We start from the raw sequence: 20,235 nt of genomic DNA, 5'->3' as shown, positions 1-20,235 counted from the left end.
TAATACTTTTTAAGCTTAGTAAGATTCTTTAGCAGTAGGATTTAATGTTAAATAGCCTCCAATTTGCGAATACTGCTAAGAAAAAATTTATAAATTAGTAGAGAATAAAAATTTAAAGGTTTTGACATTAGCTTTTTTATCGAACATGCCTAGATAATTTATGGAAAAGCTATATTAAGTGATAAAGGAAAATGAAGGAATTTAAAAGTTAAATATTAGATGGGCAGATGCAGGATTGCTAGATGAAAAAATGATTGAATTCATCAGTTAGGCTTAGAGGAAAGAAATAAATTTTAAATTAGATGCAGCTAGAATTGATGATAGCAAAGGAGAAAGCATATTAAAGCAATTACAGTAAAATAAGTAATTAGAAAATTTACATTTAAGCATGAATGGTAATATGCTTGGTGATAAATCTCTTATTTAAATTGAAAAAATCTTAGAAACTTACTCAAAATAGCTTAAAAACTTATCATTAAACTTAAATAGCAATGAAATAAACGATATAAATTCAAAGTATTTAGGAAAGGGTTTGAGTTATCTAAGCGAAGTAGAAAGTTTTTCATTAAATTTAGATGAATGCATATTCGATTCAGAAGGCATTTAAAATATTACTTATTAATTACCAAAGTCTATTTAAAAATTCTCATTTTCTTTCAACGATAACATGATTGGTGATGAAAATCTATAAACATTCTGTGACAATATGAAATTTGACCCTAAAAAATTAATTGAATTGGATTTAAGCTTTGCTTAAAATGAATTCAATGATGATGGGGTCGTTTATCTCTCTAAAAAAATTAGCGAATTCTCAGAATTGAAAAGCTTATCTATAAATTTTAGATCTAATTCAATTTCAGATAAAGGTTTATCAGCCTTATTTGAAAGTTTATCAAAATTATTCAAGCTTTAAAAACTTCAATTGAATATATCTAATCTATATGATGACGTTGAGCTAGAGAATATAGAGCTATTTTTAAGAGAAGCTAAAAATTTAAAGGAATTAACAATAAATTTGCAAGACAACTGTATTAAACCAAAAGGCATCTAAATGTTAGCATAAGGAATTAAGCAAAATAAAGTCATTTCTGACTTATCCTTAAACTTCTTTTATGGAAAGTTAGAAAACTTATATCACTTGTTAATAACTATCATAGATGAAATATTAAACAATAAAAGAAGCTTCGGAGAGTTAAATATAATATCTAATAATTACAATAATGAAACAGAAAAGAAATTATATAATTTACTAAACTTAATTTGCCTCACAAATTTTGAACAAATCATTAAAATAATTCAATTAAAAAAAATACTTAACTGTGAGTCTAGCAATAATTATTTATTAGATTTGATAGAATGAGCTATTAATTTATTTATTTGTATACCTATTTCTTTTATAAAAAGTTAAATAATATTAAAAAACACTTAAATGAAAATACTGAGATTGAAACAAAAATCTATTTTTCATCAAATAAATCTTTACCTTAAAATTTTATAAAAATTTAAATGAAGAAAAAAACAAACAAATTCATAATTTTAAAAAAGTAAAATTTTTATAAAAAGTAAAATTTTTTATTTTTTTTAAATGATTATAAACTAGATACAAAATACATAAATATATATAAAATACTAATATATAAATTTATTTAATATTATATTAATTTATCTCTCTATTATATAAAAAATAATCCGCAATTAATGAATGAGGGATGGTTTTAGAGTAATTTATTCAGGTAAATTCAATATATAAATTTTTGCTTAATTAATAAGTTATTTAATAAGTTACCACAAAAAATATAATATTAATCAATATAAAAATAATAATAAATTTAATTATCTATGTATATTTTAGGTAAATTATCTTATCATAAAATATAAATTAATAAAACATATTTTTTACTATTATTCAAATATTTAATATTTATTAAATCTCATTTCATCAATAGTTCACCAAAACTTGAAAATTTTCTTGAAATCAATTTTAAAGACAACTAATCTTTTTAATTTAAGACACTTTCTTTTTACTTTCAATATTGATTTTTCGATTAATTTAATACTTTTATATTATATTAAATTAAATACTAAAAAAATTAAAAAGAATAAATTTTTTTCATTAAAATTTGATATTTTAAATTAATAAATAAAAAAAAAGATAAGCAAAATAAAAAATAAAAAGAAAATAAATTATATAAAAAGCTAATAATCGAATTAAAAGAGTTAGTTATATTTATTTAAATTCAAATTTATAACTCAAAATATCACAATGTTAAACAAAGAAATTATTTTTACTAAAGACTAAGTGTCAAATTAGAGAGATTAGTGCAATTTGCTAAAGCAGAAACAAAGCTTAATGCACCTTCTTCATCAATTCCATCGGATCTTTTTAAATATAAAAAAAAATATATATAATTATTAGTTTTTTAGAAGGAAAAAATGATCAAAAAAGATGAAATAATGAGAAATTAATTAATTAATAATAATAGTAAATATTTAAAATAAAAAAAACAATTTAAATTAAGAAAAATAAAAATAAAAAAAAGATAAGTACAATAAAAAAGTAAAATAAAATAAATAAAAAGTTAGTAAACAAACAAAAAGAGTTATATTTCTTTTAATTCATCCTTATAACTAAATATATCACAATTCAAAACAAAAAAATTATTTTTACTCAATTGTAAGTGTCAAATTAGAGAGATTAGTGTAATTTGCTAAAGCAGAACCTAAGCCTATTGCACCTTCTTTGCCAATTATATTGGATCTTTTTAAATATAAAAGAAAAAGTATATAATTAAATAGTTTTTTAGAAGCAAAAAATATTAAATAATGAGAAATTAATAAATAAATAAATAATAAAAGCAAATGCTGAAAATTAAAAAAAACGAGTTAAATTAAGAAAGATATTAGAAAAAAAAACACAAGTACAATATATAAGAAAAAGAAAATAAATTAAATAAAAAGCTAAAAATTAACTAAATGAGTTATATTGTTTTTAATTCATTTTTATAACTAAAAATATCACAATCTAAAGCAAAGATATTATTTTTACCCAAGATTAAGTGTCAAATTTGACAGATTAATGCAATTTGCTAAACCATAACCTAAGCCTGATGCACCTTCTTCCCATATTTTATTTTCTCTTTTTAAATAATAAAGAAAAAATATATAATTAATTAGTTTTTTAGAAGGAAAAAATGAAGAAAAAATATTAAATAATGAGACAAATTAATAAATAATAAAAGTAAATTATGATAATAAAAAAAAAAACATTAGTAAATTTAAAAAGTAAAAGTAAAAGAAAATAAATTAAATTAAATAAAAAGCTAAAAATTAATTAAAAGAGTTATTTTGTTTTAAATTCATTTTTATAACTAAAAATATCACAATTTAAAACAAAGAAATCATTTTTACTAAAGATCAAGTGTCAAATTTGTGAGATTAGTGCAATTTGCTAAAGCAGAACCTAAGCCTGATGCACCTTAGTCATCAATTTCATTAAAACTTATTAAATATTGAACAAAAAAAAGAAAAAGGTTAATTGTTTATTTAGAAGGGAAAAATGATGAAAAAATATGAAATAATGATATTAAATTAATTAATGAATAAAAAAACAAACTGTTGAAAAAAAAAAAAGTTAAATTTAGAAAGAAAAAGGAGAAAAAAAATACAACTACAATAAATAAGGAAAAAAAATAATTTAAATAAAAAAGCTAATAAACAAATTAAAAAATAATTTAAAAAAGAAAAATTTTTTTTATTCATCCCATGAAACAACCACCTCTTTATTTACTAAAACGTTTTGTTTCCCACATTTATACTAAAAATATCACAATCTAAAAACAAATAAATAAACTGTTTTTACCTAAGATTAAGTGTCAAATTTGAGAGATTAGTGCAATTTGCTAAAGCAGAACCTAAGCCTAATGCACCTTCTTAGCCAATTTTATTGGATCTTTTCAAATATTAAAGAAAAAAAATATAATTAATTACTTTTTTAGAAGTAAAAAAAGAAAAAAATAATTAAATAGTGAGAAATCAATTCATCAAATAATAAAAACAAATGTTGAAAATAAAAAAAATAAATAGAATATATAAGTAAAAGAAAATAAATTAAATAAAAAGTTAAAAAACAAATAAAAAGAGTTATATTGTTTTAAATTCATTTCTATAATTAAAAAAATCACAATCCAAAACAAATAAACTATTTTTACCCAAGATTAAGTGTCAAATTTGAGAGATTAGTGAAATTTACTAAAGCCATACCTAAGCCTAATGCGCCTTCTGCACCAATTTAATTGGATCTTTGTAAATATTTAAGAAAAAATATATAATTAATTAGCTTTTTAAAAGGAAAAAATTAAGAATTTATGTGAAATAATGAGAAATTAATTCATAAAATAATAAAAGCAAATGTTGAAAATACAAATAAAATTTAAATTAAGAAAAATAAAAAAAACACAAGTACAATAAAAAAATAAAAGAAAATATATCAAATAAAAAGCTAATAAACTAATTAAATAAAATAGTTGTATTGTTTTAAATTCATTTTTATAACTAAAAAATATCACAATTTAAAACAAAGAAACTATTTTTACTCAAGACTTAGTATCAAATTTGAGAGATTAGTGCAATTTGCTAAAGCAGTACCTAAGCCTGATGCACCTTATGCACCAATTTAATTGGAGCTTTGTAAATATTTAAGAAAAAATATATAATTAATTAGCTTTTTAAAAGGAAAAAATTAAGAATTTATGTGAAATAATGAGAAATTAATTCATAAAATAATAAAAGCAAATGTTGAAAATACAAAAAAAATTTAAATTAAGAAAAATAAAAATAAAAAAAACACAAGTACAATAAAAAAGTAAAAGAAAATATATCAAATAAAAAGATAATAAACTAATTAAATAAAATAGTTGTATTGTTTTAAATTAATTTTTATAACTAATATCACAATTTAAAATAAATAAACTGTTTTTACTCAAGATTAAGTGTCAAATTTGAGAGATTAGTGCAATTTGCTAATGCAGAGCCTAAGCCTAATGCACCTTCTTTGCTAATTCTATTGGATCTTTTTAAATATAAAAGAAAAAGTGTATAATTAATTAGTTTTTTAGAAGGAAAAAATATTAAATAATGAGAAATGAATTCATAAAATAATAAAAGCAAATGTTGAAAATAAAAACAAACAATTTAAATTAAGAAAAATAAATAAAACATAATTAAAAGAGTTATATTATTTTAAATTAATTTTTATAACTAAAAAATCACAATCTAAAACAAAGAAACTATTTTTACCTAAGATAAAGTGTCAAATTGGAGAGATTAGTGCAATTTGCTAAAGCAGAACCTAAGTCTAATGCACTTTATTCACCAATTTCATTGAAACTTTTTAAATATTAAAGAAAAAATATATATTTAATTTGTTTTTTAGAAGGAAAAAATGAAGAAAAAATATTAAATAAATGAGAAATGAATTTCATAAAATAATAAAAGCAAAAAGAAAAATAAAAATAAAAAAAACACAAGTATAATAAAATAGGAAAAGGAAATAAATTAAATAAAAAGCTAATAAACTAATTAAAAGAGCTATATTGTTTTAAATTCATTTTTATAACTAAAATATCACAATCTAAAACAAAGAAACTATTTTTACTAAAGATCAAGTGTCAAATTTTAGAGATTAGTGCAACTTTTTAAAGCAGTTGATAAGAAAAATGCACCTTCTTTGCCAATTCTATTGTAGCTTTTTAAATATTAAAGAAAAAATATATAAAAACTCTAAAAGCTCAATCAATGTCCCCCTTCCCCCCCTCCCTACTACTTGAACCTTCCTTATCATATAGTACTCCTGAAGTTTGGGGGGGGGGGGGTTGTGAGAATTAATGAGGATTGATGGTAATTAATTAGTAATTTAGAAGGAAAAAGTGATGAAATAATATGAAATAATTAGAAATGAATATAAAAGCAAAGGTTGGAAATAAAAAAATGAGTTAAATTAAGAAAGATAGAAAAATAAAAAACACAAGTATAATTAAAAAGAAAAATAAATTAAATAAATAGCCATTAAACAAATTAAAAGAGTTATGTATGCTTCACTAAATTCATTTTTAAAAATAAAAATGTCTTAACCCAAAACAAATAAACTGATTTTATCAATTAAAAGTTTTAGAAGGAAAAAATGAATAAAAAATATTAAATAATAAAAATGGATAATTAATTAATAAATTTAAAGTGAAAATTAAGTTAAAATAAAGAAAAGAGAATTGTATTAATAAAATAAATGAATTTAGGTGATAATTTCTATTGGTAAAATAATATTTTAAATAAACTCAAATTTAAATATTAAGAAAATATTTATTAATAATAAGAATAATAATATTTTAAATAAAATATACCCCAGATAGATATCGAGAATTTAGTGAGATTAAAGTGAAGAGTTTAAAAACTTTTAATATTAGTAAATATAAATTTAAAGTATTTTGATAAAAAAATAAAGAATTACTTCTTCTAATATGTTGTATTTTTTAATCTACTATATCATTTATTTTTTTTTTTAATTTTGAATAGCAATATATGGAAATTAAATTAATTATAAGTCAATAAAAAAGAACAAATAAATTATATCAATTTGTAAATTTACTTTTTGTAATAGAAATCGCAAAAAAGTTAGAATAATATTCATTATTAAATCTTAATATTTCTATATTTCTATTTAAAATATTTACTTAAAAATATAGTTAAAATTAGAGATTGGATAAAAAGGAAAATTAGAATGGGGACTCACTAGAATAAAATAAATTTTTAACATATTTACATGTATTTTTTTAATTAATTTAGTAAAATACACTTCATTTCCTTTATCTTTGATTAGCGGACATGAATTAGTAGACGACATATATTTATTAAAATATTTGATAAAAATCATAAACTTATTTATTGGTTTTAAATCTAATGAAAAATTTGTTTAATCCATTTTTAAAAATAATTATTTAGAAAGATAAAATCATTCGTCAAAAAATATTTTCTATTCCAAAAAAAAATTAGATTATGTTTAAAAATATTAAAATAAATATTATTCAAAGCTTTAATTGTTTTTCCAAATTACTTTTTAATGTAAATATTAGCTAAACTATCATTTAACCTTATCTTAAAATGAAGCTAATATTATGAAATAAGAAGGTTTTTAATTTTTTATAAAGGAGATACTTATATCTTTTCATATTTGCTTGCTTTGATTTAATTGGATTAATAATAGAATTTTAAATTATTTAAAAAATTTATTAAGACATTATTTTTTATTATAAAGCATAAAAAATACTATAAACTATTTATTTAAAATATTTTCCTGTTTAATTTTTTATTAAAAATTTATTTTAAGCTTTTAAAAAGTCTTTCTTTTGCTATTTTAAAATTATTATTCAGTTTTTATTAAAAATATAATAAATATTTTATTTTAGTATTTAATTCGTAAATAAAATATTATTATAACTTATTAAACAAAAAGTATAAATAATAATTAAATAACTTGTAGGTAGGTAGGTAGATAGGTAGAAATAAGCATATCATGAATGTATTTAATTAAAGCATGCTTTAATTATAAATTATCTAAAAGATATTTTTATTTGATTGTTAACATTTTAGGAATCAATTAAATTCAATAAAAATGATGGGATTTATTTTCAATAAAATAGATTATTTTAATCAAATTGTTTAATAAGATTTATTTTAAAAGGAATTTATGTGTTTATTCTTCTATAGAGGTTATGAAAATTCAAATGGAAATATTTAAATGAAAATTTGAATTCTATGCAAAACAGTCGAAATTTTGTTAATTAAAGATTATTTGAATGACTTGAAAGAATATGTATGAATGAGCGATGAATATTTTTTTTGCCAATTTGTGCAAATTTAATTTGAAAAGTAAATTTTCAACGAGTTATTTAGATAGTTGATTTTGCATAAATCTAAATTAGATTCAAATAAATACTTTTTATACATCCTTTTTGAAGAAAGAAATGAGGAGAGACTAGCAAAAATATTTTCAAGTTTTAAAGAAACAAAAAGGTAGGAAAAAAATGATTAATTTTAAGAAAAAGATAGATTTTGTTTTCATTAAACAGTGCAATCAAAAATTTGAGCGTGTCAAAAAATTTAGTTATTAAAATTTAAGAAAAACTTAATTAACACTTTCGCTGGAAGATAAATTTTTTTATCGTTTGAAAGTGGAAAAATTATTTACAAATAAACAAAACAGAAAAAAGGCCTACGCGAATTTCTTATAAGCTAACTTTGTTGTTTCAAAATAAATGAAAGTGTCAAGTAAAAAATTACATTGCTGAAGTGAAGCCAAAGTGAAATAATTAAAAAAGATAAGAAAGAATAAAAGAGAATGTTAACTTAATAGATAGATAGATAAATAGAAAGATAAATAGATAGAAAGATTGATAGATAGATAGATAGATATATAGATAAATAGTTTGATTAATTGAAAGAGTCATTAACAAATAAATAAATATCAAATTATTAAAAATTTTATTTTTTGAAAGAAATTAATTAACACTATTTCAATCAAATAATTAATTAGCTTTTAAACTCTTTTCCTTTGTAAATAGAATAAATTATCATTTATTATAAAGCAAGCAAATAACAAAAACATATAAAAACGCATGAATTCTTATAGCAATAAGCTGTAGAACTACTCTTCTCAGACAGCGCTGCATAAGAGGTACCAATCCCCAAATTCTACCAACACAAACAACTACTTCCTTTCAGCGAATAGCAAGCAGAGTCAATCTAAGGGTTCTCAGCAAAATGCTTATTAGGGTTAATAGTAATTAGCAAGCAATTCTTCAGCACAGCATGGATAGGGCTAAGTTTAAAATGGCTAGAGCTCTTAATAGTCTCACTTGATGGTTAATGCCGTCAATTCTCCTTCATCTTCCTTGTAGAATCAATAGCAGACCATGCAAGGATTATAAAGCTATACCAATACTCATAACATTAACAATAATCACCCTAGTAACAACATATAGCAATAAGCAGTTCATTTATACACAAACCAAGTTTCTGCTGCACAATTTAGTCAGCAACCATAGCAGTCATAGCAAATTTAATCTTCAAACCAAGCAGCTACGATGAATGGCCACCAAAATATTTAGCAAAGTAAGCCAAGCTCAGCTCAGAAACACAATTCGAATAGCTTAACTAATAACTAAGCTTAATCTTCTACATCTTCTTACTCAAATATCCAATCAAGGTTGAAGCAAACCAAACACAAGTCACAAAATAATTTTACTAATACAAGCAATAGCTTTAATTAGTCTTCTTAAATTCCCTTTGGAACATCTGGTAATAACCATTAATCTAGTCTTAGCCACAATTAATATGGGACAACAGCAACATCATCTTCTTTGAGTAACTAAAATAAAATAGGAGACAAGCACAAACAGATGTTGGTTTAATCGTAGTAGTTTAGACACAGCACAAATTCAGCTTTACTTAGAGATAGCGAGTTAAAGCATACTTCATCAAACGCTCCATACATTCCCAGTTCTGCTAGAGTTAAAACAGATTATTCGATTGAGCGCAAAGGAACATCAGACCTTCTTTTAAGTAATTCCAGTCATCAAAATCATAGCAAATAAAATGCCTTGACAAGTCAATTACATAGCAATAGCAATACAAGTGCAAACGGAATTACCAATCTTTACAATTAAACTATGGCAGCAGCTTAAAGCAGTTTAAATCATGCCAACTAGCAAAATTCTTCACAAGCTGCTTAAGTTTAATCAAACTAGTATTTAGATAATTACAACAGTCAAAATAACTTCTAACAGCAATAGTAAAATTAACAGCAACTACAACAACAGCTTTAACAAAATTCTCAAAATCTGAATAACTATAGAATGATTTTAAAGAAGCACAAGTCCCAGCAAATGAATGAAGTATTAAAAACAGATCCGAATGTTGGAGACTACCATGCAAATTTAACAGTTTTTATTCATTATAAAGGCAAAAGAATAGGTCCAATCAGTTTAAATGCAATAGGCGGAAATGTTGAGTGGCTAACTAAGCAGCTCATCAATGAAATTTTGATGTACGAGTAAATTTAAATGCCCACAAATAGAGATAGCAATAACGAATCACTTGACAATGATAATATTCTCCATTTCTAATCTTATTAACATAGAAATATTTCCTTATCATATTATCTCACTCTTCCTGAAAGACCTTTAGACCCTCTATTCAATAAATCACTAATACTTGAGCCTTTCTACGGCGAAACTTCAGTCACAAACAGTGCTTCTTCCTCATTTAATCCATCAATTCTAGCCTATTAGTCAACATCACAAACAGATAAAAGTCAACAACCATACCAAGTTTCATTAAAAGATTTTCATTTTATTAAGTGCGTAGGAATGGGAGGATTCTCGCGTGTTTATTTAGTATAAAAGAAAGACAATGGAAAAATGTATGCATTAAAGTTGATTGAAAAAAAATTCATATTGACCAACAAAAAGGAACAAATTGTTCAAAATGAAAGAAACATTATGACTATGATGTAAGGACATCCCTTCCTATTGCAATTAGATTATGCATTTGAATCTAAAAATTATATAGCTTTTGCAATGGAGTACTGTGCTGGAGGAGAAATGTAATATTATTTTTATCCTTTACAAAAATTTTTTAATATTTAATGTAAAATCCCTCAATTAATAACAAATAATATTCTTACGATTTCTATAAAAAATCTAAAAAATAATAAAAAATTTAAATTATGAATTGAAAGATTTAGTAAGATTAGTAAACCTAAAAAATACATTAAATATTTAAATATGAAACAAATTATATTATTAAATGTTAGAGTATGGTTTTAGCTTTATTTTTATTAAAAATTAGGTTCTATCACTTAAGAAAAATTAAAAAAATGACCGAAGAATAAGCTAGATTTTATTTTATAGAAATTTGTTTGGGAATAGACTATCTTCATGACAGACACATCATTTATAGAGATATAAAGCCAGAGAATATTCTCCTTGATATCGATGGCCATATTAGAATTGGAGATTTTGGGTTGTCAAAACCAGACATGGATGATAACGAGTTTGCCTACTCTTTCTGTGGATCACCAGAATACATGGCTCCTGAAATGCTTTTAAAAGTTGGACATGCATATCCAGTTGACCACTACACTCTTGGAGCTCTTTTGTATGAGTTAGTAACAGGGTAAAATTAATTTATTAAATATTTATTTATTCATTTATTGTTAATTATTGGTTAAAATAAATAGACTTCCTCCTTTTTATTCTTAAATTACTGAGGAGATTTATAAGAGCATCTTAAGTGAAGATCTTACTTTTCCTGATCACGTAAATCTTTCTTCTGAACTAAAGAATTTGCTTAGAGGTTTGTTGACGAAACATCCTCTTTAGAGACTCGGATAGAATATGGGAACAAAAGAGATTTTGAGTCATCCTTGGTGCAGGAAAATAAACTTGGCTGACATAATTTACAAGAGAATAGAACCTCCAGTGAAGATTGATGTTATGGGTTTTAATTTTGACGAGGAGGAATTTTCTAAAGGTGAAAATGAATTCAAGCAAAAGTTAATGGTAAGTTATTATGCCAATAATGATTTCGATCCTATTTTTGAGAATTTCTACTATGAATCGCCTGCAGTTTAGCAAGCTCAAAAGATTAGATAGGAATAATAAATGAAGAACAAGCTTTAGAATTAACAGTAAAGTTAAAGTAAGCCAATTTAAATACCTGCAAGTGGTTCATTTTAACAAAAGGGCAGCTAATAAGATAAACAAAAAACAGATATGAGTTTAACTTAGAGTTAATCGCTTCGTATTTCACATTAAAATATCCCTACTTCTAAGGAAATTGTAAGTGGACTTAGTGTCAACAATCAACAGAAGAATATCAATAATATTATTCATGATTAAAATCAATCAGAAAATTCAAATAATTCAAAGAAAAACCAGGGATTGCTTCAATCTTAGCAGTTCTCTCAAGGAAATTCGTTATTAAATTCAATGTCATCTCCTAATGCAAAGATGCTTTAATCTTATCAATTCAATAAAGCAAGCCATTCAAAAAATGAAAGTATTTAGGATTCTTTGCAACAATAGCCTTTGGTTTAAGGTAATATGCAAAAGTCACATTAAATTTTATCGAATACAGACAGAACAAGCAATATTTCTCAAACTCAGTTTGATTAAAAGGAGAACAAAAATAGTTTGAAAGATGTCATGCAAAAAACAATCACTTAACCAGACGAATCAACAACCAAAAAATTAAAAGAAGAAAAATAAAACTTTTTATCTGTAAATAAGCAACAAACAGGAGAAAAGAGCTAATCTAGCAATTTAATTGGCAGTCATAACGGTCCTCTGTCTAACTATTTGTCTCCTTCTAACAGCAATAACTCTTAATTATAATAATAACTGCAAACTCCAATGACATCTTCACAAATAATTTAGACTCTTCATGGCAAGAATTCAAAATCCCTCTAAATTAAACAAAAGATATTAGCCACTCAAAATCAACACCAATAAGCTCAGCCTGTCTCTTCAAATGGAAATATTTTAAATCATGTTAAAAACAGTGTTTCTCTCTCTTCAATGCAAACTCAGCAATCGAATTTAGCCAGCAACTTAAAAAATATCAGCAACACTAACAATAACAATAATTAATCGAATAAAATTTAAACGAACAACTATTTCCTCCAAAGCAGTGGAATGCCCTAAAATGCAATTAACAATAACAACAATAACAGCGGCATTAACAATCTTTCATTAAATGTGGTTGGCAATGCTCTAAATGAAATAAATAAAAATAATTAAACAATTTAATTAGAAAGTAATAAAACTGCTTAAAATTAAACAAGCTATTTGGTGCAATAACTTCAATAACAACCTAAAAGGTCGCAACAAAATCAAAATTTTAACAGTAATAATTAGCATTTGAACTCCGTTTCATCAAATCTAAGAGTTAAAACAGAAGAAAGAGACAAAACATTTGAAGATTATGACAATATTTAGATTTACACTTAGCCTTCACAATCTCACTAATCATCGATTGTTAAGAAGCTTTCTTCACCTAACTAGCAAGGTCGTTCTTCATTTAATTTCTCATCAAGCAGTCTTTCATAAACAACAACAGCTTCAAATTAAAAGAAAAATTTTACTTACAATCCAACACAACACTAAAAATCAGTAACTGAAAAAACTTAGAACTCTTACACTTCATCTGGCATAAACAGTACGAGTATTCCAGCAAGTGTTCAATCTTAGTCAAATTACAACACCTTAAATGCAAACAATAATTAATAACAACTAAATTCATCAAATAACTACTTCCTTTAAACTAATGTTTCAACAGGAAACGCCAACATTAATTAATCTAGCTTAAATAACTAAAACAATAGCTTAAACAATCAAAGTTACAATCAGAATAACAACAGCAATGTCCTCCAAAGCACAAACTTGTCATATTCCAACAACCCTGTCCATTCTATTCTAAGCAACTACGGAGGTTTCTTCAGCAGCAGGAATAGCCAAAATGCACAAACAAGTAGTAACTAAAAGCAATAAAGTGGAGTAAAGAGCAATCAATATTCTTAATTATCACAAAGAAATATGATTTCTCCTAAATCTCAAACTGGAACCGCCCCAACAAAAAGCAACCAAATTGGAATGGGAATAACCAATAACAGCGGATAAGGCTCCACATCAAAGGTATACAATCCCTTAGGATACTTTTGAATTGAAAAATCATTGTATTTTTGAAGGATGAAATGACTATTAATAGTAATAATTAATATAATTAAATGAAAACCCAAATTAATACATTAAAGTTATTTATTACATAAGAATATAAAAAATCAAAAATATCTATCAATAAATCAATCAATCTATGTAAGTTTGTTTGTTTGTTTGTTTATAATAATTCACATTTCTTATCAAAAAATATTCTATCTCAATTTTTTGTCATTGAAAATTATCAATTTATTTTTGTTAAATTGTTTTTAATTAATTAATTGTTCAGAATTTATTGTGAGCTGAGAAAAGGCAAAAAAAAAAATACTTTAATTAATTAATATTTAAGAAGTAATTAAAGAAAATTTATGTATTTATTTCTTATATCGATAATTAGTAATAATGAAGAAGTCAAATTTAGCAATTTTATTCTAATGTATATTAATTATAATAAATACTAAAATAATTTATTTTCATCATACTTAATTATAAAAAGTAATTGTTTAATTTATAAAAATATTCAAAATTATAAACTGAAATTTATATTTTTTTACTAAATTTTAGATAAATAGAATTAATATTTATCTCACCATCATTCAACTTTTAGATAGTGGATTTATTTCTTATTATATCATATTTTAATATCTGTGCTGTATTGAAAATTAATCTTGTTTGGGAGAATATTAATAGAATTTAATTAATAATAGATTGAAGATCTCAATATCATTCAACTTAAATTACTATTTTTTTTGTACATTTTAGATAATGGATTTATATCATAATATATTTTAATACATGTGCTTTATTTAAAATTAATCTTATTTGGGAGCAAATTAATAGATTTTAATTACTAATAGATTGAATATCTTAGTACCATTCAACTAAAATTGGTATTTTTTGGTACATTTAAGATAGTGAATTGATATAATATTTTCTCATATTTTAATATCTTTATTCTATTGAAAATTAATCTTTTTTAGGAGAAAATTAATAGATTTAATTACTCATATATTGAATATCTAAGTATCATTCAATTTAAATTGATATTTTTTGGTACATTTTAAATAGTTAATTTATAATAAATATTATATCATATTTTAATATCTCTACTTTATTGAAAATTAATCTATTTTAGGAGAGAATTAATACAAATAATAATAGATTTGATAGCTCAATATCATTCGACTTAAATTGATATTTTTTGGTACGTTTTAGATATTGGATTTATAATATTATATCATATTTTAACATCTCTATTGTATTGAAAATTAATCTTTTTTAGGAGAAAATTAATACTGACAATAATAGATTTGATAGAACAATATCATTCACCTTAAATTGATATTTTTTGGTACATTTTAGATAGTGGATTTATAATATTATATCATATTTTAACATTTCTACTTTATTGAAAATTAAACTTTTTTAAGAGAAAATTAAAACAAATAATAATAGATTTGATAGCTCAATATCATTAAAATTAAGTTGATATTTTTACATACATTTTAGATAGTGGATATATATTATATTATATTATTATATCTGTGCTTCATTGAAATTTAATGTTGAACGAATTAATAGAAATAATATATTATTAATAATAAATTTAATATCGCAGTATGATTCAGTAAAAGATAAATTTGAAGATTAAGACAAACAAGAGAATATATTAGAAGAAATTAGATGAATTTTTGATAAATAAATAAATATTTAGAAAATTGAAAGTAAAAGAGTGAGATAGGGTTAGGTTAATTTGTTATTTGGTTTAGCAGAAGAATACTAATTTTTGCTTTTAAAAAGAAATATTACTTTTTTGAAGTTTGTAATTAATTAAATTATAAATGTAACATAGAAAAAAAACATAGGAAAGTGCTCTGGATAAGAAAATTTTAATCAACTTTCCATCCTTATTGAAAGGCATAATTTTAAACGATTGTAATTAATTAATTATATTTATATTTAATTCAACTCTAATTCCAATACAATCAAGCAAGCTAATCAAAACAAAAAATCAGACTAACAAAGCCTTTATTAAAACTATAAAGAAGCAAAACTATTTTCGTTCATAAAATAGATTTTATTCTGTAATTTTGAAAGATCTTCACTAATTTGTCAAGTTAAAGTACTAAAAAGAGATCTTACTGCACTCAAATACATTAAATACCTGCTTTACCTCTCGCGATCTTCGCATCATCCTATCGATCGATTGACTGAGCAATTCTACAAAAAACTGACTTCCATCCTAAAAATTAGAGCAACAAACTGTAAAGAAAATATTTACTTCTTGCAGAAGTAGAAGTCTTGAAAACTTAATGTCTTAAATAAGCAACATCCTTGCTGAAAAGTAACTATTTCAACTCACTTTTACTCACATTTTATTATGGATTTATTTTTACTAGATTATATTGAGATTTATCGTATTGACTTTAATTTATTAATTCTTACCTACGGCGAAAAAAAATTCACTGTTTGTTTCTTTGTTTCTTTGTTTGCTTGTTATCGTAGAATAAAATCTATTTGTTAGAAATTTTTATGCATATTGCGAGAATATTTTAGACAAATTCCCTCTTTAAAAAATAGGTTGAGCTTTTCAAATAATATAAAATTATAATAAGTGCTAAATACCTAACAATTTTAACTTGCTGAAACCATTAACTGTAACAAATAAAACCAACCCTTTATGACAGATTTTTCGGACCCTAACTAGCTCGTTATTCAATCCAATAAATACATGCTAGAGAAAAATTATTCAGAAATTAACTTCAGCACTATTAAATCTACTGTGATTTATATGTAAGAATTTTAAATTATATTTATAATTCAAGAACTAACTTCTTTCTATGCAAAAGAGACGAAAACAGTATTTTAGACGTCATGTTTTGGAGTCATCATTTCTCCAAGCTTCCCAATCTCAGAACACTAACTCTCAGCATTGTAGAGTAAGAATAATTCATTCATTCATTAATTTATTAATTAATTAATTAACAAATTAATAAATAAATTAATTAATTTAATAATCAAATAACTAACATTTCGTCTTATTCAAATTAAAGGAAATTAACTAATCACATTCAATATTAATAAGCTGGGTACGATTTCAATTAATCCAAAACACTAATTTATTAATAAAAAAGAAAAAAAATAGAACAAATAAACAATATAATTATCAGCCAAGTTCTTTCTCAATACATAAATATTAATTAACTAATTAGTTCAATATAAGAAAGGCAAAGAAGTTTGATTGATTTATAAGATAATTGCAACATTAACTCGTTTATTTTAATTTAGAATCTTTCTTCAAATCTTTCTGCATAAAATGCCCTTAAGTGATAATTCTGCTTTTTCTCAGAAAAAAAACCAAAATATAAACCGCAGAAACAAGATTAATCCAAGACTAGATTTAAGCAACAAAATTTTATTTAAACTGACATATTTAATCATATTTTTGGTATCTAAGTGATTAATCCATTTTTAACCTAAACTTTCAAATAGAAAAAAGCTGAAAATTGCAACTCTAAATTTGCAAAAAATTGATCAAAACAAAAACTAAATTTAATTCAAAAACATTTTTTAAAGATATCAAAAGAATTTCCTTGAAAAAATTAAATTCTTCAATTACAGTTTCGAGTGTAACATGAAACTCGCTCAATAAAAAAAATTTAAATTATTAATAGATAAATTGCATTTATTAACTAAAAGCACCTTTGCCTTTTTAATTAAGAAAAGATATCAAAAAATTATTAACACTATTCATAAAGAAATAAAGAACATCTATGAATTACTTAAGAAAAGTAAAATAAATAAATTTATATTAAATAAATAAGAACTATGAATTAGTTAAGAAATATAATTAATGTATATTAACAGGATCTATGATGCATAAAGCAAATTTATATTAATTTACAGAAATAATGCATAGAGAATTTTTTAATAGACAATTTAATTATCAATTTAAGAGCATTTAATTAAGAAATACAAAATAAATGCAAGTTTTAATTAATAATAAATACATCACAAAATATAAATAAGAAGTATGTTAATAAAAAAGCATCAAATAAAGAAAACAGAATATATTTTAAATGTAAAATTAAATGCATTAATTAATTAATAAACTTTATGTCTAATAAAGCTTTTAATTAAGAAAAATAAACAGACTTTAATTAAGAAAAATTATTTTTAAATCATCCACAAAATTATAAATGTTGCGCATAAAAATTATTGAATTTAAAAATAAAGAAATCTTATTTTTAAATCATGAATGAATGAATTGCTTAAGAAAAAACCACTTTTACTAAATTTAGAAATGCTTTTTATAATGAAGATTTTTTAATAAAAATTGCTTTTAAATTACTAATTAATGAATTAAGAAAAATTTACATAAATCAGCTTTTAATCTTGAAATCGTATAAGCTTATTTTTAATAATTGGAAACAACTTTTATCTTATTAGAAAACTTTTAATTTATTAACCAATTACATATAAAAAATATCTTAACTAATTAACAGGTTACCCAGAGAGGAGAATTATGATTTCTATTTGAATTAAAATCAGCTACACTCCCTTGAAATAATCAAATTCGCCAAATCACTCTCTCATCTTACTAGCTTACAGTCTTTTTAGATCTCGTTTGAGTAACTTTTATTCTAATTTTTCGCTTTTGAATATTGCTTTTTTCATTATACTTAAATAAATAAATTTCTACTTTAAAGAAATATAGTTGTCACAACCGCTATTTGGTTAAGTTTCTGGGATTCCATTCGCCACCTCACATAACTCAAGACTTTCGCCATCTCTTTGACTAATGTTTAGTATTAAATTACTTCATTTTTGCCTATTTTTAAATATTTTTGCATTCTTGTAGATATTTGTTTCATTTACTTCTCTCAAACTTTACATCATTAATTCTTATTTATATAAATCTAAAAGCTGCTTGCAAAAGAAATAACTTCATCCGATTGCAAATTCTGTTTCTAGTTTACAAAATCTAGAATCTTTATACATAAATTTGAAGAATTTGGGAAACAATTTTAATCCCATTCTTGGGTGCTTTTCATAACTTGCCTATGTTAAAAATCTTAATATTCAAATCATAGAGTAAATAAATATCTTTCATTATATTAAATCGAGAAAAAACTCATAAAAAACAATAAATTTTTGAATTTAAAAGCTCAAAAAAAGAGCTTACATATTATTTTAAAAACAATCCTTTAATTTTTTTCTAAAAACCAGAAAAAATGATTTTTAAATCAGAATTCTATTTCTTTATTTTGAAATTTCACAAAAAAAAATATCAGAAATTAAAAAATTATCCCCGAAAATTTAAATAAGTTATTTCAGACTAATAATAGTTGTTTTTTTTGATTAATAGCTAAGAATTTTCTCTCGATAAGAATCTAGCTGACTTAATTTTTAGAATGAAAGAACTTGAAAGCTTAAAAATATACTTGGATTTAAACATTTAGAGCGAGTCTTTTGAATATCTTGGAAACTGTATAGGAAAATAAAATGAGTTAAAAGTTCTAAACTTACAAATAGGTTTTGAAAATACTTAGATAAATTTGAAGAACTGCTTGTACTTCTTCAAAGAAATAAACAAAATAAGCTACTTACAATTCTTTGACTTCAATTTCTTCCAATATAAACAAGAAATGGTAGAAGCAATAGATGAAGATGATGAAAACAGCAACTAAAATACTGACACCTCCCAATTACTCTAATTATCTTCTACTGAACTAGAAGAACTCAAAAAATAAAAGCAACAAGCTCTTTAATTCTCAAAAGAATTAAACGAACTTGTGAAATAAAAAATCATTGTCAACCAAAAAGTTAAAAACATGATTTATAAACAAACCCAATAAAAAATCTATAGAAAAGAAATAATCAGCGAATCATCCTTACTTTCCTGTCTAGAAAAGAAATGAACAAATGATCCTTTAACCAAAAAATCCATATTAAATCTTAAAAAAAACAATGAATTTTATATAAAAGCCAAAAAATATTAAAACTAATTCAATATAAAAGAAAATCTATTTAAACTAACATGTAAAATTTAATCGAAATGAAACTCTTTACACATTAATAAATAAATAAATTAACCATTTTAACAATAACAAAATTGCTGTGATTTCTGCTTAAATATCCAACTAAAAAAACCTCAAAAAAAATAAATAATTAATTAAATATTTTAACTAATAACTAACTATTTTAAATAATTAAATTAGACTATAATTAAAATCATATTATAAAATATATTATAAAGTAGAATATGTAAATTATAATGATTTGAAACCCTTTTAATTTATCTGTATTTGCTTAATCTCCTTAAATAATTAAATAAATAAATCTTTAAAAAATTGTAGATGTTGGTTGATTTTGCAACAAAATACTTAATATAATTAATGTTGTAGATATTTTAATATTATATGTGATTAAATAGACATAATTTAATATTCATTAATTTACTTATAAA

The 20,235-nt window shown here is 22.6% G+C and overlaps 4 protein-coding genes across 4 annotated transcripts; 3 read left to right on the top strand and 1 right to left on the bottom strand. All coding sequences in view use genetic code 6, as the record gives it.

Annotated features, from left to right (window-relative positions):
- Positions 1 to 145: 145 nt before the first annotated feature.
- On the top strand, positions 146 to 1,360 carry TTHERM_00752270 (hypothetical protein; the record flags this gene model as incomplete). The annotated part of the gene is made up of 1 exon (XM_001018326.3): positions 146 to 1,360. The coding sequence occupies one exon, from the start codon at positions 146 to 148 to the stop codon at positions 1,358 to 1,360; it is 1,215 nt and encodes a 404-aa protein (XP_001018326.3).
- Positions 1,361 to 1,951: 591 nt separating this feature from the next.
- Positions 1,952 to 6,778, bottom strand: TTHERM_000752251 (transmembrane protein, putative). The gene is made up of 12 exons (XM_012798182.1): positions 6,503 to 6,778; positions 6,396 to 6,445; positions 5,654 to 5,743; positions 5,296 to 5,385; positions 4,979 to 5,068; positions 4,593 to 4,682; positions 4,209 to 4,298; positions 3,860 to 3,949; positions 3,409 to 3,498; positions 3,047 to 3,136; positions 2,669 to 2,758; positions 1,952 to 2,379 (listed from the first exon to the last, which is right to left on the bottom strand). The coding sequence occupies exons 1-12, from the start codon at positions 6,680 to 6,682 to the stop codon at positions 2,259 to 2,261; spliced, it is 1,161 nt and encodes a 386-aa protein (XP_012653636.1). The 5' UTR covers positions 6,683 to 6,778; the 3' UTR covers positions 1,952 to 2,258.
- Positions 6,779 to 8,666: 1,888 nt separating this feature from the next.
- TTHERM_00752250 (Serine/Threonine kinase domain protein) lies at positions 8,667 to 13,772 on the top strand (the record flags this gene model as incomplete). Its single annotated transcript, XM_001018324.1, has 3 exons — positions 8,667 to 10,654; positions 10,900 to 11,226; positions 11,291 to 13,772. 3 exons carry the CDS (start codon positions 8,667 to 8,669, stop codon positions 13,770 to 13,772), a joined length of 4,797 nt encoding a protein of 1,598 aa, XP_001018324.1.
- A 2,306-nt stretch (positions 13,773 to 16,078) lies between these two features.
- TTHERM_00752230 (hypothetical protein) lies at positions 16,079 to 19,687 on the top strand (the record flags this gene model as incomplete). The annotated part of the gene is made up of 7 exons (XM_001018322.3): positions 16,079 to 16,110; positions 16,347 to 16,559; positions 16,616 to 16,705; positions 18,272 to 18,397; positions 18,476 to 18,574; positions 18,693 to 18,860; positions 19,135 to 19,687. The coding sequence occupies 7 exons, from the start codon at positions 16,079 to 16,081 to the stop codon at positions 19,685 to 19,687; spliced, it is 1,281 nt and encodes a 426-aa protein (XP_001018322.2).
- Between the last annotated feature and the right edge of the window lie 548 nt (positions 19,688 to 20,235).

The sequence above is a fragment of the Tetrahymena thermophila genome (assembly GCF_000189635.1).
Source record: "Tetrahymena thermophila SB210 genomic scaffold scf_8254598, whole genome shotgun sequence".
Taxonomy (NCBI): Eukaryota; Ciliophora; class Oligohymenophorea; order Hymenostomatida; family Tetrahymenidae; genus Tetrahymena; species Tetrahymena thermophila.
This window is presented reverse-complemented; position numbering and strand designations above follow the sequence as displayed.